At 42.2% G+C, this 22,991-nt stretch overlaps 1 protein-coding gene across 4 annotated transcripts in view; it reads right to left on the bottom strand.

Moving 5' to 3' along the window:
* HLCS (holocarboxylase synthetase) overlaps nucleotides 1-22,991 on the bottom strand; it is a 195,021-nt gene that overhangs the window by 132,725 nt on the left and 39,305 nt on the right. For all 4 annotated transcript variants that reach the window (XM_082394585.1, XM_082394583.1, XM_082394584.1 and 1 more), the window contains one exon: nucleotides 8,042-8,313. In XM_082394585.1, coding sequence (XP_082250711.1) covers nucleotides 8,042-8,313 — 272 coding nt within the window. The remainder of the gene's footprint in view (nucleotides 1-8,041; nucleotides 8,314-22,991) is intronic.

The following is a 22,991-nucleotide window of genomic DNA, read 5'->3' as shown; positions in this document are numbered from 1 at the left end:
TTTTTCCCAAAACAATAACCAGTGATGAGCCATTGTGCTTCTAGTATGATGAGAAAAAATTGTCAAAATCTTCAACAAAAACTCGACCCCAAGAAAACGCACATCACGCTCTTGAGCCAAGTTGACACTGATTTGTTTCACGGGTGCTCACAGCACCGGCACTGGAAGAATGCTTTGGTCAGAAAAGGTCAAAAAGAAAAAAAGTGTCATATCTAAAGCTTAAATAATAAAGAGAGATCAATAAATATGAGCTATGTACTATGAGCTTTGCAGATGTATTTCAGTACAGCCTCACCCTATCCTGGAGTGGAATGCAGGCTTCTGGAGGGAAGGTCCCACATCTACTGTATCCCCACTGGGTCCCAGGGCCTAGTGCAGAGTCCTGCACACAGCTGGTGCTGAAGAGAAATTAGCAGAGTGACTGAACTTGGAAAGAAAAGAAAATTAAAAAGCTGAGACTATTACCAGCTACTTCATACAGATAAGGAAATGGAAGCTTGAAAGGTTACTGATTTGCCCAAGGTTATTCATGCAGTAAAAGGTGGAACTGGGATTCCAACCCAGTGCAGCAATACTCCATCCTAAGCTCTAAGCCCCTAGGTCAAACCAAGATACTTGATCCTCAGTCATGTGAAATGAGTGAATGTGGGGAACTACGCAGTTTCTACAAATACCTCCCACAATGGACACCCTACCATAGGATCTACTTTTTACCTAAAAGTCTGGTATACCCTTGAAAGATTAAGACAGTCACCCACCATTGAGAACATGCAAAAGACTGTGCTGGGAGTTTGGAGAAGGGTTCCAGGGGAAGGGCTTCCACTGTGTTCCGGAGCACAGAAGAACCAGAACGATGGCTGGGCAGCTTGTCCAAGTGCCCCTGAAGGGTTTCATCACTTGCACGGCATCAGCTTGATGGTCACATTCAGTCTCACTCTTCCGTACCGTAAAACATGGGACCTTTCAGGTTGTTAAACGTTGTTCAACATTGAGAGAGAGACAGAAAGAAGGTCCAATTCTAATGAAGATGCTATCTAAATAGAACACACTGTTAACCATCACAAAACGGCAAGCATCATAATGTTTGCCTTACTTAAAAAAAATTAGTTACAAAAATGTAAAAATAAACATCCTAGAACACTAAAAATTAATATGGAGATATTTCAGGAAAATAGTAGGCCATTTTATAATTCAATTCCAGGAGCTTGGCATGTGAAAGGTTAACTTATTCAAGTGTTGAATTGAGACCAAAAAAAAGCATTTGATAGAGAACTGGCCAGAATAACTCTTTAGTCATGACCACTAGAGTCAAAGGCTGGAGTTATATTCTAAACCTTAATTTAGAAGTAAACATTAAAATGAAGGTTTCTTTAAAATTCTCCAATAATTTTCGTTTAAAAGTACCAAATTGGCCTATAAAAAGCTCACGCTAATTATTCCAAAGCAATCAACTTCTTAAAAACCCTTTATTTCACAATTAGGCTAACATCCCATTAATTTGGGACACTTACCAATGTATTTATTCTTTGCTCATTACCTATGTGCACATTAAGAGTGCACCAATAACACAATACAGGCATTAATATGTAAAACATCAACAAAAGCCATCTGGAAAGCTAATGAATAATCAAGGGATTTCAAATTAAACTACAGAATTTTCCCTTAGAATCTTTAGGACAACACTGTCAAGTTCAATCTATTCACTTCGCCTCCAGAATCAATTTTTCAAACCTTATGACAGGTCTAATCGCTTCCACCTGTGTCTCCAGCTTGACTCTTGACTGGCATGCTACCAGCCAGGGTGGAAATGTAGACAAAGACCCCTATTAGGATCCGGCTGTTTCTCTACTGTGAGGTCACTCAGCCATTAAATTAGTTCCAGTCCAATTTCTGTCCTCTCAGGCCTCAACTTCTGGGGAGGAGGGGGCGCAGTAGAGCGAGCTAGGGGAGCAGAACCAGAAGGGAAGAAAGGCAGAAAGAGATGCTTGGGACCGACTAGACACGTATGCATAGAGGTGAAAACCTGGGACTGGCCCCAAATCGTGAAACAAAAATACCGTCTTTCTTAAACGATGCTGGCTATTCTCCCCAGTGCAATTTCCCTCAAATATATTTTTAATGACTTTATGGGATTGCTTTCCATTTCTTTCCCTTTGCTTGTAGAAAGTCAACTGTTTCCAATGCAAGTTTTCCTCAACTAACATGAAGCTAGTTCACAAAACCATTTCAGGGCTTTCCTGGTGGCGCAGTGGTTGAGAATCTGCCTGCCAATGCAGGGGACACGGGTTCGAGCCCTGGTCTGGGAAGATCCCACATGCCGCGGAGCAACTGGGCCCGTGCGCCACAACTACTGAGCCTGCGCGTCTGGAGCCTGTGCTCCGCAACAAGAGAGGCCGCGATAGTGAGAGGCCCGCGCACCGTGATGAAGAGTGGCCCCCGCTTGCCGCAACTAGAGGAAGCCCTCACACAGAAACGAAGACCCAACACAGCCAAAATAAATAATTAATTAATTAAAGGTGCTAATAATTAAAAACAAAAAAAACAAAAAACCATTTCAGCCCTCTAAAGGCACTGGAGGTTACTGAGAGCCAGAAAGGCTTGGCGGGGTATAGGATTCTGACTCCAGGATCATTTGATCAAAGGAGCTGGGGGCGCGTCTAGCGCCCAGATCTCACAGTTAAGGAAAGCAAGGCCCAGGAGGGTGAGACTGTCAAGGTTACACAGATAGCTGGTGATAACGTCTTAAGTGCCAGCATTTCCCTACCAGACTGTGAGCTTTAGGCATTAGGGACAATGCCTGACACAGTAACTGCTCCAAAAACTTCACTGATCAGTCTGCTTCTCTCCCAGCATCGTGTTCTCTGCTGCACCTACTTCTCTCTTTCTGCCCGAACTCCCAGGCTCAGACCAAGGGTGCACAGATCTGTATGAACTCACTGTGCACTGGGATCTGCATCTTCCAACGCATCGTGAGGCAAGGACAGTACACTCCCCACCGTTCTCTCTCCAGTGCCTAACACAGTGCCTGGCGTACGGCAGGCACTCCGTACATGCTTATTCCATGTATGATGAAGGCAAACTTAAGCCTGAAAAATCAACGGACTTAAAACAACAGTTAGAAGATAAACTTATAATAAAGGAATCTAAGTTACTCTTTACAAATAAAAAAATAGCCCATCCGTGGCCAGTTTAGTCGGGATGTACAAGTATGCAAAGGGGATCAGTATAAACAAGTTTGTGTTCATCTGGCTCACCACACACTGTGGCTTCACACATAAGTCGTTTCAATACCCGACAGAGGCTTGGTGCAAGTCATCAAAAAAGATACTATCAGTCAAATAAGAGACGATTCCACAACTGTCACAATGACTCGGTTACCCTAAACCCAGTGCTCCAAGGTCTAGCTTTCCCCCTTCCCGCCTTCCCCACAGCTGAGGGTCAATCATCGCTTATCAGGAGATTCAACAAGATGTGCAGCACTCCTGACCAAACCAGGGCAGAGTGGGCACCTGGAGGTGCTTGTCCAGCAGTGACGAGGGATGAGCAGTGGCCCATCCACACCCCCTTGTCTGGAAGGCCCCACCAACAACAGCTCACAGCTTCAAATGGCTTCCTGGGTCTGTAGCTATAGGACTGACCATGGAACACAATAAAGTTCACTGGTCCAGACAGAGTACTAAACCCATACCCCTGGGTCTCTACCCAACCAGCTGAGCTAACTGGTCACCGGGAAACCTACCAGGAAATAGCACGGGAGGAAAAAAATAGAAAGACCGCCTAAGTCAATCAAAACCAGCATTTCATCCAAAAGGTGTTACCCTGACAATAGAGTAGAAAATGCATTTCATGGTCAGAAATATGTGTCAGAAAAAAGGACTGGGATGCGGGATACAGGGTAAAATTACCTCTTCCAATCAGACTTGGTTGGGTGGCACAGCCAAGTCAGACTATCGGGGAAACATCACTCATTCACATGGTTTTTGCTTTTTATTTTTGGAGGGGGAGTCCACAGTACCCCGACGTAATCGGCAAGCAACTCCCATACTTCCCTCCGCCACTCCTCCTCCTCCCCAGAGCTCTTTCTCCTCCACAGAACCACTACCATAGCTTTAAAATTCACAGGGTGGGGCAGGAGGTGATGGTAGTGGTGGTTCATGGCTTCAAGACCAGCGCGCTCCCTTATCCAGAGATCAAATGAAAGCTTTCAGTGCCACCTCAGTGCCACAGTAGTTTAAGCTGGGTTTGTGGTCAAAAAAGAAAATATATCCTTCAATAATTTGTTAAAAGAAAAATTTCCAAATCCTCCTGGATGTATAATAACGCAAGAAAAATACCTGTAATGGCACTGAACAAGCAGTGAAATAAAACCAGAGTTACCTGTCAAATAATTATTTCCACCTATGATTTTAAATTTTGCAAGCACTGGGGCCATCATAATGTATATGCTACCTAAAGGCCTCCTGCTATTTTTTTAGAAGTCCAACAAACAGAAAGTACATGCTTGTTTCAAAGACTTCTAAGTTTCCTCTACTACCTACCTCCTCTCCTCCTTGGTCATAGAAACCTAATATTCAGTGGATTCATGGGTGCCAAGTATAAAGACCACAGTTATTTCTTAGCCTTCTTTGTAGGTTAATATGGTCATGTGACCAGGTTCTAGCCCTGGGATATAAACAAAAATATCATGAGCAACTTCTGAAAAAGTCCATAAAGAATGGGGTGGGCTTCCCTGGTGGCAAAGTGGTTAAGAATCCTCCTGCCAATGCAGGGGACATGGTTCGAGCCCTGGTCCGGGAAGATCCCACATGCCGCGCAGCAACTAAGCCCGTGCACCACAACTACTGAGCCTGCGCTCTAGAGCCCGAGAGCCACAACTACTGAGCCTGGGTGCCACAACTACTGAAGCCCGTGCCTAGAGCCCGTGCTCCACAACAAGAGAAGCCACTGCAGTGAGAAGCCAGCGCTCCACAACAAAGAGTAGCCCCTGCTCACCGCAACTAGAGAAAGCCCGTGTGCAGCAACAAAGACCCAATGCGGCCAAAAATAAATAAAAAATAAATAAATTTTTTTAAAATATTAAAAAAAAAAAAGAATGGGGGCACATGCTACCGTCCCCTCTCCTGCTTACCAGCTAAAATGAGAGAGAATATAAATGAGTGGGTCACCTCTTGGACCACTTGCTGAGGGTGACAGAGCAACTCAACTGGGTCCTGGACACTGTGAGCCACACTCGGCCCTAGGCTGTCCATCTCAGTCCATCTCATATACAGGAAAAAACTTCAATCCTGTTTAAGCCACTTTAATTTGGGGGATCACTGTCTCACACAGCTGAACCTAATCCCAACTGACCTAGAAACTGGTACCTGAATGGGATGTGCTAGGGCTTAGATCTTGTGCTTGTCACAAGAACAGGCCTAAAAGTGCAGAGGGGATCTGGGCGGGGGCAGTTGGCAAGGACATGGGTCTCACAGGTTCACCACTAATGAACACTGTCATGCAGCAGCAAAGCATTCAATCGAGGCCTAGCCTTCAGTAGCTTGGGAGGTAGACCACGTGTCTCTTAGAAGCTGTATCATTATAGGGAAAAGCTCTGAAAACTGAAAATGTCAGTGTTTATCAGAAATAGGAACAATTCCACATACAATAAATTGTGTTACCTAGCATTCTACACACTGGTGTGATGTATGAAATTAGTCGATACATATAAAGTACATAAAAGCAGTGTGTGGAACATAAAAGCTTTCAATACCTGTTAGCTACTATTATTGTTGTTATAACCACAACAATATACCCTGTTTCCATAAAAGTAGCTCATTTGTAGGATCAAACATAATGTTAGCTGTAGAAATGTCTTCACTCTTCCTCTTAGAAAATAATAATCAATATGTTTCATTTACCTATCTCATGACCCCTTTGTGGACAATTTCGGGAGCTTTTGACACCAAGGTGACCTCTTCAAGTTCCTTCTAAAAAAGGCTACAGCCGCCCAGGAACCTCTCCCAGCCTCGCGGACTCAGTACGCTGCAGTGAGTACCTTTCTCTCAGTGTTAGGCAGGAACCCACATGTGCAGTGGAAGAGGACATCTATGATAAGTCATGGTGAAAGACGACTGCTTATTCAACATCTGCTCCGTGCGAAGCAGAGCTTCATCAGTAATCATCAGAGCCATTTTACCATCCACACTGTGGAGACCAGACAAGAAAAGAAACAAAGAGTCCTAAATGCTCTTTGGAAAAGATGAAATGTTTCTCTTTTGTAAAAATAACAACCTTTAACCCTACAGAAGTTTCCCAACTCCACCACTGTCGAGCTCAAGCACACTTTTACAGACCCAAGTTGCTTAAGGTGGAATTTTCATCTTTCAAAAAAAGTTCAATATCAAAAATGAACTTACAGATATTCAAGGGTAATAAAACTGTTATTTACACGGCATTTATCTTCCATTCTAAAACACAGCCTCACCAGGGTATAAGGAAACCCAACCATATGATTACACAGGAGCCTCGGTCTACCCACCCTAGCGAGATACTCACAGCCCTCTTGGTAATACACTGCCCAAACTCAATAGCGATAATCTCAAAGTTTCAAGATTTCCCCAACACAAAATATTCTTCACTGTTGTCCACAAAAACAGCCAAAATGGTCTGGAAGTGCCAACGTTTTTCCATCTGAATTTCACCTCCCAAAATCTTTTGTTAAATATTGTGTCTGTTTTTTATTTGGAAAATATGATTATAATGCGTCACCTTTTCGATATAATATAGTTCGCTGCAGTAACAAAAGATTATCACAGAATTTGTACAAGCAAGTAATAACTGCTCCATACGAATACAGGTGTTTTCTTCTCTACAGGGATTCAAGGGATTGGCAGGGGGAGGGGAGTAGAGGCAGGAGAGGATGGGAACACTGAAAAAAAAAAAAGTACCTATGACAACACAAAACAACTCGGGCAACAAGAACTGTTCACTACCATTGTTCATATTTCCCTTCTTACTTCACCTCCTCACTCTGCTAATTCCCCCATAATATTAATGCTTTTTCTACATCCTATACGTACACTAAAATTGCCATTTCCATGACTTTGAGTATGACAGTCATCAAATCCTAAAATGATCTCATCAGTTTATATCAACATACTAGCAAATCCAGAAATTACTGTTAAGAAGAAAAGCCAAAATATTTCCACACGTTCCATATGTTGAATTATGTATCTGTCTAATTGTGCAGTCCCACAGGTGAAAGTGCCTAGAAACTGAATGAGGGGCTGGGGGGTGAAGTCTTATATTCCTTAAATATTAGTCCCATGTTGAAGGAAGATGCTTTTCTTATTCACTCCCTCTATAACCCTATTTTTTAAACTATCTATCTCAACATAAGAGTATTACCTAATACTGACTAATTTGGAGTTTAAAAATTCCTTTCATCTGTTTTCCATTTTTAAACCTTTAATCAAAGTCCATGAAACAGAAGGAATAAAAAGGAAAAGTTGGAATAAGAGTAAATTTTGAACATCCAAATGGGATTACAGAGTGCTTTAAAAATGCATTGGATAGGAACATACCAAAACAGGTTTTCAAAGTACAAAGCTCTAATTTATTTAATTTAACACAGCTTACATGTCGTTCAAATTTGCTATCCTAATGCTCCTGCAAAACATCTTAAACTGGTTATAACATCTTAACACTGATTATAACAACACAAATGTAAAGCAGTAACATGAACACCCGTGCCACCTGTTAAACATCTTTTTTCATAATGTTCTTTTTTCCAAAGACATTCTGAAAGGCCAGATTAAAGGAAGAGAGTCACAAGGCACAAAAATCCCCCATTCTTTAAAACACAAATCTTTGACCAAAGAACTTTACTTTCTCTTCCTACATTTTAACTCCTCTAGGACAGGGTACTCCCATCTTGCTAGTGCTTTATTAAGAGTTATCGTTCTAAATCTCTATCCCTCTCACCCAGCACTGGTTAGAGAGAACGATCAACATAACTGGATTCCTCCAAGCAGGTAGAGAAGCCAGCCTGGCCAGAACTTACCCGTCCAGAAGATTCATTGTGGTGGGTGTCACTTCAGCAAACAGAATTACTTTTCCAAGTTTCTTTGTCTGCAAATTTTGCTGGTAGATCTCAAAGTTAAAATTTTCTGATGAGAAGGTCTCTATGTCAGTCACCACAGGTATAGCAGACGGGGTGATTTCTATTTCAGATGTGCAGGATGAAACGAATTTAAGGGAGAGCTTGCTAGATTTTATTACTCCTTCAGCATCCACATGTTTCCCCAGCCACTGCATAAGAGGATCCCGGATTTCCTGTATCATAAAGAAAGAAATGGAAAGGTCGCAATTTGGCATTATGTTAGATGACGGTAGCTTTTCCTTAAAATGCCATTTTGGTAATATAAGAATGTCCTAATTCATGACCAATAAAAGCTAGATTAACATAGTCTGAACATATAAACTATTATACAATAGACAATAAGTAACTAAGTATACCTATATTATAAAAATAAACTATTCAGAAACCAAGATCCAGGGAAATAAGTACATTTCTATCTTACACTAACTATATCCTAAATTCTCAAAAGTCCTCTCCAGTTCTAGAGCTCATTAGTGATTCTCCAGTCCTCTATGAATTTTACAGAAAATTTACAACTTTATACTTCCACCCTCAAGGAAATTCATTATCTCATCTGGGGAAATAAAAACCTAGGTGAAAAGTCACAGAAGACAAAGTACTAAGATACTAGAGGATTCGCTCTCAGCCTCTGCAGGACCTCCACCTCCTCTCATAGACAAGTTGACCATCACCAGCCACTGACGGGTTACCAACAGTGAAAGTTACGGGGTACCCAAAGAGGCTTTTCTCTTTGCCCCAAACGCAGGTCCAAGGAGGGGAGCGCAGAACTACAGGAGATATTATCTAACCTAGTACAGAGCTCTCTACCCACCCTCCCAAGAGGCTGCAACTTCCTCTTGGACCCTGGAAGCCCCAGGGGCCTCCCTCTGGGGTGGAGCAGCAGGGGGTTGGGGGGAGTCAGCATCCTGAGAGGCCAGCGCAGAACATATTAAAATCTGTCAGTCACAGTAAATGCTGATCTGGACTCCTGGGCCACCTTCATGCAAACGCCAGGCACTTCCAAAGAGGAGATGAGTCCTTCTGCTAATATCAAGGGTTTGTCCCAAAGCTCCACGTGCCTAAGAGAAGCAGCTTCAAAGAGGAAATGCCATTTAACTAAATTCTATTAATGAAACTTTAAAACTCACTTCCAATTTGCAGAAAATACAGAGGTTAGAGGAACAAGTTAAATGGCTTCAAAGGAAGTGATCAGAAGAAACCCAGAGGGTGAGACATATTACAGCACAAGAATCTTCAAGTGTGTGTGTGTGTGTGTGTGTGTGTGTGTGTGTGCGCGCACGTGCTGGCGCAGAGTGTCCTGGCAGTCCTGGAGTCCACTTCTGCAGGCAGCAAGAAGGCAGAAGAGGATGATAGGGCAGTAAAAAGAGGACTGAGAAGTAACCAACAGCCTGTCTGGGGAGGGAGAGAAACTGTAGACCCCGAGGACAAAACTCTGCCAAGGAATTTCCTTTAAAGGAAAAAGAAGAATGGGACAGTGGCTACAGGGAGGAATGAGGTCAAACAGGTTTTGTTTGGTTATTAAACGAGAGAAATAACGGCATGATTTTTTTTTTTTAATGACAATGTGAGTGGTCCTATGGAGAAAAGAAAACAGGCAAACAGGTAAGGGGTGGGTCCTAATGATCAAGCTGAGAGGTCGGCCTTGAAAGCAGAGCCCTTTATCCATTGGGATGGGCAGGACTCGCATCACCTCTGGGGACACCAGCCCAGCTTCCCCACTGGATCGCAGCCCTCCCTCACCCCTTGCTGGCTACACAGCCAGCCCTGGGAACTGATCTACACTGCCACCACCCTGCTCCAAAGCCACCCACAGTTGGGAGTCCTGGCGCTGGGTGCTGGTGATATCATCTTCTGATTCCTTCTATTTTCTCTATAAATAGGAAGAAAGAGGCTCAGCCAAGAGTGAAAAGGAGGAAGGAGGTGCTGGAGGTTTGAGAAGGGAGAGTGAGAAAATGAAGGAAGCAGGGAAAATCGTATGCGCAACCAGAAGCATTCAAGGTTCATCTAAGGTTAGTGCTTCTGAATTCAGAGTGAGCAGTCGGCATGATTTTCTGCTTTTATGCAGCCACGCACAGCTACATGCTGTATGAGACAGGCACAGGGGTGATCCTGCTTGAACGAGCACCAGAAAAGTCATTGGAAGAGGTCAAGCGGAAGTGGGCCACCAGGAGTTACAGCACTAACTTTCCATCTCTGCACAAAGAACCAAGAAAAATTTTTAATGGAATATTCCCTGTTCACCATTAATTCTTTAATATACACTCTACTGGAGGAAGAATAAAAATGAATAAATTACAAAAGTAACCCCCTATTATGTGCTGAATGTTTGTATCCCAAAAAAATTCATATGTTGAAATTCTAATTAATCCCCAAGGTGATGGTATTTGGAGGTGGGGCCTTTGGGTGTGATTAGATCATGAGGGTGGAGCCCTCATGAATGGGATAGTACCTTTAAAAAAGCAATCCCAGGACTTCCCTGGTGGTGCAGTGGTTAAGAATCCGCCTGCCAATGCAGGGGACATGGGTTCAAGCCCTGGTCCGGGAAGATCCCACATGCCGTGGAGCAACTAAGCCCGTGTGCCACAACTACTGAGCCTGCGCTCTGGAGCCCGCGAGCCACAACTACTGAATCCCGTGTTCCTAGAGCCTGTGCTCCACAACAAGAGAAGCCACTGCAATGAGAAGCCCATGCGCCACAACGAAGAGTAGCCCCTGCTCGCTGCAACTAGAGAAAGCCCGCGTGCAGCAACGAAGATGCAACACAGCCATAAATAAATAAATAAATAAAAAATTTTTTAAAAAAGGTAATCCCAGAGAGTTCCCTCATCCTCTCCACCAAGTGAGGACATAGCAAAAAGATGTTTGTCTGCAACCTGGGAGAGGGCCCTCACCAGAACAACCATGCTGGTGCATTGATCTCAGACCTCCAGCCACCAAAAGTATGACAAATAAATGTCTGTTGTTTATAAGCTGCCCAGTCTATGCGATCCTGTTTTAGCAGCCTGTATTGACTAAGACACCCCCAAACCTCAAACCTGGCCATTAGTTATAACCAACTCTGCTCCTTAAACTTTAGTCAATGCCCTTAAAGTATAAAGCAAACAAATCTGAATTTCCTTCATCACATTCCCCAGAACAGCTGGATTTCACAAGGGCACTGCACAGGCTAAAGATACATCAGTGAATAGGTTAAATCATAAAAAAAGAGAGGGAAATAATCTGAACAATAAACACTTCTTAACTAACTTCAGTTTTCATTAACTCAAGCAGAGAGTTAAACAGTTATTCAGCAGGCGTAGGCAATGTGAATCCCCCATTCAAAGTTGATGAAAATCAAGAAAAAACCAAAAAGAAAACAGCTAGCACCAGGTAGACCTTTCAGACAGGAATAAAGCAGGGAATTTCCTATGGAGCAAATTATCCAACTGGCCATCTACATATCATTCATCTAATAAATTGTTTCTGAAAGCAACAGTTAGAGATGCACAAATATGCAAAATAAATTAAAATTGATGTAAGCAAGGTATATGAGGTTTTTTTTTTTTAATACTTCTTTCATATAATCTTTCAGGACTTAATCAGAGCCAAGTAAGTTATTCAGAAAAAAGAGAATCTAAAAAGATATAAAACAAGGCATGGAACTTATTAAGAAATATAACTGTATACCACCTATAATTCTCCTAAATATTTATATTCACTATAGTCAAATGCAACTTTAAGCAGTCAAGTAAAACCGAATACAGATGGGTCGCCCATCCCCATTATCCCAAGACAGAAGAATAAAATTCTGGTCACAAGAAGTATCAAAATTACTACCTGTTTGATGCAAATCTGCCTGGCATGTCCTCTCAAATGGACTTAAGTTACAATGATGACTTCAGAGCTACAGAATTAGCTGCTAACTCATAAAAGGAAAAGGAATTAATTCATGATTCTTGGTTTAACTCTACCAATGACCACTAAGGCAGTGTAGAAATGCTATTGAAGAAAAAAGTTTGGAGCATATATATCAAGGCAAATGGGCTGGCATAAGTAGTATTACCAACCCCCTACTCCCAAGTCTACCTAACTCTATAAACAAAACTATCAGAGCATGCAAAAATGTCACTGCTTTAGGGAAGATTTTTCCGACCCACAGCCTGTCCCAGTCTAAGTTAGGACTCTCTTTCATAAACTTAGTGACTTTATAGCACTTTTCAAATTGTAATTCCATAGTTTGTATAATCATTTACTCAATGTCCCACTGTCTTGCTAGAATGTAAGCTCCATAAAGAGAGCAAATGCATGTTTCTGTCTGGCTCCCACTGTATCCATGGCACCCGGTACCAAGTCTGGCAAATGCTGCATGCTTAATAAGCATTCATCATATAAATGCATATTAAATTCCTTACCAAAAACATCCCACAAGTAAGAAACATAAATAGATATATCAAGAGGGAAAACCCAGAAAAGGCAATGCTAAGAGATGGCCTTGAAATGGATACATAGCATCAAAAAGAAAAATGAAATCGTTAAAGTCAAATCAGTCCTGTTGAAAATAAAACAACTGCTATCAAATTCCGCTCCAATGAAATTCATTAAAACCTTCTAATTAATGTTATTTTCTTAACATTTGAACTTCAAGAATTTAGTATTTACCTTTCTCTAAGATTTCAGGCTAATTAAATACAATTTAGGTGAAACCAAAAACAACATTTTATAGTCACATAAATGTTGGCCCCTTTGAACCAGCCACAGCACTAGGGAAACACTAGCTATTCTCAAGGAAAGTGAATGTGCCTTTGTTTCCTATTGGGACATGTTGCACACAACGTGAAAACCCCAAGGAATCCACCAAAAAAGTACTAGAACTAGTACTTTTAGCAAGGTTGCAAAATACAAGGTCAATATACAAAAACTGGGTTTATTTCTAGCCATGAATATCTGGAGTCTGAATTTTTTTAAATACCATTTTCAATGGCATCAACAGATCTGAAACATTTAGGAATAAATTAAAGAAAGTATGTGCCAGAACTGTACACTGAAAACTACAAACACTACTGAATTTAAAATTAAAGAAGTCCTAAATAATTGAAGAGATATACCATGTTCATGGATCAGAACACTCAATATTATTGACGTCAACTCTTCTCCAAACTGATCTATGGAATCGATGCAATTCCAATCAAAATCCTAGCAAGCTACTTCTAAAACTTACATAGATATAGAATAGGCCTAGAATGACCAAAACAATTTTGGGAAGAAAAAAGTTGGAAGATTTACCTTATCTGACTTCAAGATTTATTATAAAGCTGCAGGAATCAAGACAGTATGGTATTTCCTTACAGACAGACATATATTTCTAAAAACAGAATAGAGTCCAAAAATAGTGCCACACATATATGTTCAATTGATTTTCAACAAGGTAATTCACCTGAAAAAGAATCATCTTTTCAGTACACGGTGCTGAAACAATGGGACACATATACGCAAAAAAAAAAAACACCCTGACCCTTACATGTATACCAAAAGTAACTTGAAATGAATCACAGACCTAAATGTAAAAATATAAAACTTCTAAAATAAAATACAGGAGAAAAACTTTCTGATCTTAGGATAGGTAAATCTCTTCTCAGATACAACAAAAGAAGCATGAACCATCAAATTTTAAAAAATGATAAGCTGGACATTATAAAAATTAAGAACTCTAAGAACTGCTGCTCTTCAAGGGTTAATGTTAAGAAAAATGAAAAGACAACAAACTGAGAGAAACTATTCTTAATACACATATCGGACAAAGGACTTGTATCCAGAATGAAGGAAAAAAAAACTCTTAAAACATAATTATAAGAAAACAATTCAACTTAGAACATCAGCAAGAAGATTTGGCCAAAAGAAAACATCAGATGGCCAATAAGCACAGGAAAAGTACTCAACATCATTTGTCACCAGGGAAATACAAATTAAAACCACAATGAGATACTGCTACACACCCGTTAGAATGGTTAAGTTTTTTAATTCTTTTTTTAAAATTTAATTTAATTTATTTTTTTATACAGCAGGTTCTTATTAGTTATCTATTTTATACATATTAGTGTATATATGCCAATCCCAACCTCCCAATTCATCCCACCCCCACTCCCACCCTCCTCCCCGCTTTCCCCCCATACGTCCATACGTTTGTTCTTTACATCTGTGTCTCTATTTCTGCCTTGCAAACGGCTTCATCTGTACCATGTTTCTAGATTCCACATATATGCGTTAATATACGATATTAGTTTTTCTCTTTCTGGCTTACTTCACTCTGTATGAGTCTGTCATACAGAGTGAAGTAAGCCAGAAAGAGAAAAACAAATTTCTAAATTCTGACAATATCTAGTGTTGGCAAAGATGTGAAGTAACTGGAGCTCTCATACATTACTGGTGGGAACATAAAATGGTACAACAATTCTGGAAAACAGTTTGGCAGTTTCTTATCAAATTAAACATACACTTGCCACATGACCCAGAAATTCTATTCCTAGGTATTTAACCAAGAGAAACGAAAACACACATCCAAACAAAAACTTATACATGAATGGTGGTAGAAACTTTACTCATAATATCCAAAAAATGCAAACAACCCAATGCCCACTAACAGAAGAATAGGTAAGTTATGGCATATCTATACAATGGAACACTCTTGGCAATAAAAAAGGAATTAACTACTCATACAGGCAACAAAATGAATGAATCTCAAAAACATAAAGCTGATTAAAATTAAAACATTTTTTAATTTAATAAATAAAATTTAAAAAGACAGAAGAGTATGTACTGTAATGATTCAATTTAAATGAAGTTCCAGAAAAGACCAATCTAATCTATAATGATAGAAAGCAGATCAGTGATTGCCCAAGGATGAGCATGGGGGTGGGAGAGTGGATGAGGACTGAATGAGAAACAGAGTAAGAGAATTTTGTGGGATTCTGCAAATGGTTTCTATCTTGATAGCAAAGACGGTTACTCCAGCGTATATGTTTATCAAACCCTACACATAAATAAGAGCATTTTCTTGAATACGTCATCCCAAAGTTGATTTTTTAAAGCAAATAGCAACAATCTTGTACAACACTAAACAATGACTGAAGTCCAGGAGACTCTATATTCACTAATGTCCAAAAAGAACACCAGTGTCCCTACTTCTGAAGAAATGAATGCTTAAATTTATATTTAGTGCAAATACACACAAGTGGCTACTCCGTGGTTAGTTAACATGTCATACGGGGAGTGTAGCAGATGTACAGAGATGTACAGTATGCTATGCCCAGACACATTAGAGCCATTCCACCCCATCACTTGTCTTATTTGCTAAATTTTATCCATCTAAACAAGATTCAATGGGTGAAACATAGCCATACCTCTGATTCAGCAATGGATTCAAAATATTTATTACCAACGCTGTTTGTGTTTTGGTGCTCCTTTTCCCAAGAAACACCAAATAATTGATCGTAACTTTTAAAGGTTTTCTATCTCAGAGACACATTTGCCACATTGTAAATAATCAGATTAGTCATGCTTCAGTCATAACATTATAAGTTGCTAGGCAACATTATAAGTTTACAAGTGGGTAAATCAGAAAATGAATCTACAAAGACATAGAATACAAGCTCTTTTTATGGGTGTTTTCATTCTCAGTTAAATATGAGAGGAAACAGGAGTAGAAGAATTTATATGAAAATTTATACCAAAAAAAAAAATTCTTACTACTGGTATTTTACAAACAAAATATTCACAGCCAATTTCACATTCACTCAGTGTCTTCACACAAGTGATGAACGCACACAGCACAGCAGATCTTTATAATCAAAAGATGATGCTCCTGAAAGAGCAGGACCGTTTTTGCTCCTGACCTCATTCAAGGCAGGGATTGTTCACGTGGCAACCTTCAGGGTGAACTTCCATCCTGAGTGCCAGAACCAAACAGAGAAAAGCCTCAGGCAGGGCCTGATATGAGTGTGTCCTGATTGGCTCCCCATGCAGACACTCCTGTCTCAGTTCCAATGGACCCACTGCAGTCTGATCAGCCCTTGCCTAACTTGTCCAGATTCCTCCTCGGATGGTACTACATCCCAGCTTGGATTCCCAAGGCCCCTGCCTTCCTGCTTCCCCAAATACGCTCAGCCATCGATCCCAAGCATTCTCACCCCAGAATGAATGGACCTAGAGGGGCTTCTAGCTTCAGTGACGACACACTGCGGAAAGCAGTCCATCCCCACAAATATCCAGGTCAATTGTCACCGACAGATACCCAAGGGCCAAAATGAACCCAGAGGAATGTTTTACTTGGCCCACCCATTTTGAACTAGTTGCTAACACTTAATAATCAGGACATTTCACATCCTGCTTCTTTTGAAGAAAGAGAAACTCTTTCCCACATGGCAATAACTGGCTGGGCCAAGAAGCACTACCCTCATTATATGGGGACAGACTCTCCAGCTGGACTCTTGTGTACCACCTCTTCTGCTCCTAGGCATCTGGGATTGAGACCACCCATGCTGGCCCTGGTATCAAGTCTGGCACCAAGCCAGCAAGATCTCCCATGGGGCCCTTGATGATGCTTCTTTCCAGTTAGGTCCATATTAATTCATCAGAGTGAGTCTGGTGACGCTAACTCTCAAAAATACAAGGGGTTCAATTTGGCAGTTCCTCAAAAAAGTGAAACAGGCAATTAACATATAACCCAGGGCTTCCCTGGTGGCGCAGTGGTTGAGAGTCTGCCTGCCAATGCAGGGGACACGGGTTCGAGCCCTGGTCTGGGAGGATCCCACGTGCCGCAGAGCAGCTGGGCCCGTGAGCCACAATTACTGAGCCTGCGCGTCTGGAGCCTGTGCTCCGCAAGGAGAGGCCGCGATAGTGAGAGGCCGCGATAGTGAGAGGACCGCGCACCGCGATGAAGAGTGGTCCCCGCTTGCCGCTTGCCACAACTAGAGAAAGCCCTCGCACAGAAACGAATACCCCAACACAGCCATAAATAAATAAATAAATACTTAAAAAAAAGTAAAAGTCTATTAATTAAAAAAAAAACAAAAAACATATAACCCAGCGATTCCCCGGTATATACCCAAAAGAGCTGAAAACAGAAACAGATACTTGAACACCAATGTTCAGAGCAATATTGTTCACAATAGCCAAGAGCTGGAAATAACCCATGTCAGTCGACAGATGAACGGACAGATGAATGGTTAAACAAAATGTGGTATATATACACAATGGAATATTATTCAAGCATAAAAAGAAATAAAGTTCTGATAGATGCTATGACATAAACGAACCTTGAAAACATTATGCCAAGTGAAAAAAGCCAGACTCAAAAGGACAAATATTGTATGATTCCACTTACGTGAAATGTCTAGAATAAGTAAATTCACAGAAACAGAAAGTAGAATAGAGGTTACCAGGAGCTGATGAGAGAGAGAATGAGAAGTTATTGATTAACGGGTATAGAGTTTCTGTTTGGAGTGATGAAAGTTTTGGAAATAGATAGTGGTGTGGTTGCACAACACTGTGAATGAGATTAATTCCACTTTAAAAAGAGAGAAGGGGCTCAAAATCTCAAGCTGTTTTCTCCCCAGAGGCTCCCTGTCCTCTCTGCAGTCAGTCCACTAGCCCCGCCGAACCACCCTGCATACACAGAGGAAGTGGAGGGGCGGCCGGCACATTGACCAAGGGGCCTGACTACGCTTTTCCCAGGGTACCTCCCTGACTTACCTGCGAATCGCCAAGGGAAGCCACTAAGGTGACTTCTCACAACAAGACTTTCCCCAAGTGACTTTCCACCTAGACGGACAAATAGCTGGCAATGTCTCTTTTTAAATGATTTTAAGTTCTTTTTCCATCAGGCACTAGGCTATATCCACGGTATGAAAGCTACCATTTATTGCACACTCACTCCATGTGGAACACTCGTGCTTTAGACCAGGACCCCATCCCCCACGCAGCAATTCCACAGAACTACACCACCATCTACAGAAGAAGAAACAGAACAAGACAGCGTTAATGATGCCCAAACCACACAGACAGTAAGTTGCAGAGCTGGAATTTGAACCCACAAAACCAAATCTGTCTGGGTCCCAAATCCTTGCTCTAATTCCTATCCCACAGTCCTCAGCAAGAGGAGCTAACCCAAAATGAAGCAACATAGGAAAAGCCTGTTTACTGGTATCAAAATGCCTAAGGCAACACAAAGAAAGATATAAACTCAATATATAATATGCAACTATGAAATAGTAATAAAATAGATGCACGCGGCTCGGAGCTGGGGTGGGGTTGGAGGAAGAGAGGTAGTGGGCAAAGTTTCTCAACTTTGGTAAGAGAAACTTAAATCTGAAGCTTGGGTCTACTACCGTCAACTGTGCTCTACTTAGGCAAGCCCAGACGAAGACATTTTTCACAAATAAGCGGATTTTTATCATTTAAGTGAGTTACCGTTCACCTCTCTCGGTTTCAGCCGGAAAGAGATGGCATATTCAAGAGTTCAATGGAAGGGCTACTTAAGGAACTGTGAGCAGAGTTAAGAGAATTAAAGACCAAGGATGGGGAAGCACCTGGACCAGCAACAAGCCTGGAGGGGCAAGAGGACAGAGCTACCCACAGGGGCTGTAAGCAGAGAGGGCGGAGAGGAAATTCGTCCGCCTCTCTCACCTCCTGCCAGCGTAACCAGAGCCTGGGAAGGGGCAGAGAACAAGGGCACAGGGTAAAGTGGACAGTGCCCGACACAACTGCTCAGAGAGGACACAAGGGGAAGGGGGGGTCCCGCTCTGATGTGACTGCCTCTCACATCTCTGCCCTGGGGCACAACCTGGGCCCAGCAACAAGATGAACTTCCACACACCCTGATCTTTCATAGTGATCAGAACAAACTTGGAATGGTAACTCCGCACCTCCAAAGGATTTACGACAAAGGGCATCCAATATCTAAACCCCAGGAATGGGAGGTTCCCCGCCCACCCCCCAGCTGAACTTGTCAGTCATTTCCAGTCCCCAATGCCTGGGACACAATAGGTACTCAATAAATGTCTGTTAAACTGTACTCCTTTTTATTATGTAAAGGTTTCCCTCAGGCTCGGGCTTTGAAAAGCCACGATTTACTGCATTTTTTGTTACCTGCCAACTAGCGAAGACCACAAAAGGCTGGGGTGGACCCGTAAAACAGAGGTAATGAATAAGTCATTTCTAACAAGGCTGGTTTTATAGGCATCACACCTCCGCTGGGCCAAATGGGCTCATTTTAGAGACGAAATCCATTCTGCGAGGGCGGAGACCAAAAGTACAGCCGTGGCCGGCTCTAAAAGAAAGGGAGGCATTCCGGGTCGGAGCTCAACCACCGCTCCTACTCGAGAGGCGCTAACTTACACCGTCGGGGCCTGTGGGTTTGGGTTCAACATCCGTAGAAGTCTCCAGGGCCTTCATTAAGCCTGCCCGTGTAAAACGCCCGCCATTTGTCGGAAGCCAACACAAACAGGCTCCTGCCAGAGCGGGGAGCGTAGGCTGCAAAGCCAAGAAAGCGCTGGGTGGTGAGCCCGGCGCGCGAGTGGGAACGCTTGCGGGGCAGCCCGGTGCGCCTCGCCCTGAGGGGGCACGTCCTGGCTGGCGCACACTCACGCAGGCACGCAAGCGTACGCACGCACGCACGCATGCGCACGCACAGATGTGACCGTCCGCCATGCTGAGCGAGCAGCAGGCCTGGAGAGCTCAGCTTTTTGTCTTCAGAAGGCCCCACCCATCCTAAAATAAGTGCCTGTGTCATCCGCAGCCTGGCCTTGACCTCTCTGGAGCGTGGGGGCAGGAGACACCAGCACAGAACCTGGTCAACAGCTCTGCTCCCGACTAGCTGGGAGGCCCTGCCTGTTCCTCATTTTTAAAAAGGAGAAAATTGGGACTTCCCTGGTGGCGCAGTGGTTAAGAATCCGCCTGCCAATGCAGGGGACATGGGTTCGAGCCCGGGTCCAGGAAGATCCCACATGCCACGGAGCAGCTAAGCCCGGGCACCACAACTACAGAGTCTGTGCTCTAGAACCCACGAGCCACAGCTACTGAGCCCATGTGCCACAACTACTGAAGCCCGTGCTCCTACAGCCCATGCTCCACAAGAGAAGCCATTGCAGTGAGAAGCCCGTGCACTGCAACGAAGAGTAGCCCCCGCTCGCCACAACTAGAGAAAGCCCGCGCAAAGCAACAAAGACCCAATGCAGCCAAAAATAAATTAATTAAAAAATAATAATTAAAAAAAAACGAGAAAACTGCAAATTCCCCTTTCAGCTTTAACATTCAAGATTCAGTGCTTCATCCCAAATGCTAAAATGCTCAGTTAAAACTGTAACGTCATCTCTAGGATTCCAAAATTAAGATATACATGTTACCTGCAAAGAGAGAGGTGGCCAGTACGAGGAGGATTCAGGGAAGGCAGAAAGCTTTCCAGTAGTCTAGAAAAGTGAAGGTGTCCCCTTAACCTGTCCTACAAGGAGAGGGCAGATCCGCAAAACTATTGCAACTTTTTTCTGAAGCTCCATCTTGTCACTTTTCCTTGGGTACATCAACAGCTGATTCTTTTAAAATGTTTAACATGTTTACGAAACCCCCGTTCTAAAGGGTGACTGCTAGATAAAGGGTGACAGCTAGATTGGACCAGGCAGCCAGTCGAAGCCCGGTGGGCTGTTTACTACTGGCCTGTCCCCTGAGGCCCCTCGGGTCTCCCAGACAGAGGAATGGAGGAAGCGTTTCACAATACTTTAGTGGGAAACGCCAAAATGTTTTTAAGTTTTCGAACAAAACACACTTACTAAACGCCTACTATAGGCAAAATACTGGAAAAGGGATACAAAGATTAACAACATATGTTCCTTGCCTTCAGATGATCTTGTATTACAGTTTAATGGGGTAGGCAGATATTCACATAATACAACAGCATTTGTACACTATTTTACCAAAAAAAAAAAAAAAAATTTTTTTTAACCTTCATATAAAAGTAATCAATCAGATCTAAGGTTCCAAGTCACAATACTTGGGTTGGAAAACTGAAAGAAAAATTGTAAATCCTATATACATAACATGGTCATCAGTGGAATTTTCCTAGATCAGGGTTGGTAGAATTCCTTTGTTGGGCATAAAAGATCAACTAGTTGTCCTCATAGCATGTGGCTCTAAGATGTTTTATGTTCTAAAATTTAGGACTTTTAAGATATATTCTAAGAATTTTATACATGCTGGCCCATGTGAAGATGGGATGTGCCCACAGCCCAGTAGGGTGACAACCAGCTATCCAGAACCATTACAAACCAGTAGGCTACTGGTTTTACTTCAAATAAAGAAAACGAGCCCAGGGCCAAGTGGAAACTAGTGCCACTCTCTTGCCAACTCCTAGAAACAAAAATGTGGAAGACTCATACTCTCATAAATAACTTACAATAAGTTCTGTGCTTTGTGTTTTACTTAAAGACAGTAGCATACACATCTTTTGAAAAAAACAAACCCTCTTTATCAAATTGTGGTAAAACGTTAACCTGTGGTGAATCCAGGTGAAGGCTACATGGGGGTTGTGTGCTATTCTTTCACCCTTTCTTAGGTTTTAATTTTTTTTTCATAAAAAGTTGAGGAGAAACGAAGGGATTTGCTCCAGAAGCTCTCTAAGGCCTCTGCCAGCTCCAACATTCACTGGATATATTTGTTCTGCTGTTAATCCTGGAATCATCAAAGATGCAGCCTTTGTTTAAAAAAAGAAAAGAAAAACCAAATGACTACCAAGAATACCTTCTAGCATTCACATCTTAGCTGAATCAGCACAACCCTTCACGCTGCCTGCACTAGGGTAGCGAAGGTCACTTCAGGCAAGAACACCTCCCTCAAAAACCCGATTTTAATTGTCACAGGCCATGCCTCCAGAGGCCCTGATCTTGAACAGTCCAAACGCAGGACGTTCTTTCCTGAGCACAAACCCCAGTGCGTTTCATGGAGTTTTTCAGTATACGTGGAATCAGTGTATTAATAACAGCTTATTGGCACTGAATGAAAAACACACAAATCTTAATCTTAGGTCTTGAATCGGGTCCAGGTTCTACGTAATAGCTGGCTGGAAGGGATACAGCCGTAAGCATGCTTGGTAACTGGAGGCTGTGTAGTGAGACCTGAGTTTTGAAACCAGGATTGGTAGCTTAACAAAATTTACTGGTTGTAGAAAAAGTAAACTTGCCTCTAGGGAGGTGAGCTCAGCCGCACCATTCTGACAGCAGCCCCTGGTGGCCAGTTGAGTAAAAAGTGTTGGCTCTGATGCCGAAAGTTCCGACCTTGCCTTAATGAAGGTTGCTGCAAGCAGACAGGCCATTCTAGGTAACAACTGGGCGGTGATTAGGGAAGCAGCAAAAATCCAAACTAAGGTGCGCCTTTGAGTCACATAAATTGCCAAATCATTAGGGTACCCGTCACTTGCATTAAGAATAACAACAACAACAAAAAGGAGTAGTCTTTTGAAAGTAGGATAAATATGAAAATTTATTTTAAAAGGGCAAGATAATAACATGAGGCAGATAAGACTTACCTTGGTTTGAAAGTTACCTCATTCCTTAATTATGTAGAAAATCTTTAAATATTCAAGGAGCATGGATTCCTACACAACATAAAGCATGTTCTGTGTACTTCCCTACACAGCACCACCCAGTACACTCATTTCCACATACCCAACGCTGGGAATTCCTACTGTAATATCAGGAATTGCTCATATGGCAGAAACTTCTAGAAGAGGCTGCTATATTCATTCAGGGAATAAAATAGTCAAGATAGTAAGTGAAGCCTGATTTCCAGTGCCACAGATTCACACCACCTCACTGGCTATAAATAGAAG

The sequence above is a fragment of the Balaenoptera borealis genome (genome assembly GCF_965194805.1).
Source record: "Balaenoptera borealis genome assembly, chromosome: 5".
NCBI lineage: Eukaryota > Metazoa > Chordata > Mammalia > Artiodactyla > Balaenopteridae > Balaenoptera > Balaenoptera borealis.
Note: the sequence above shows the minus strand (reverse complement) of the source record. Positions and strands in the feature narration are given on the sequence as shown.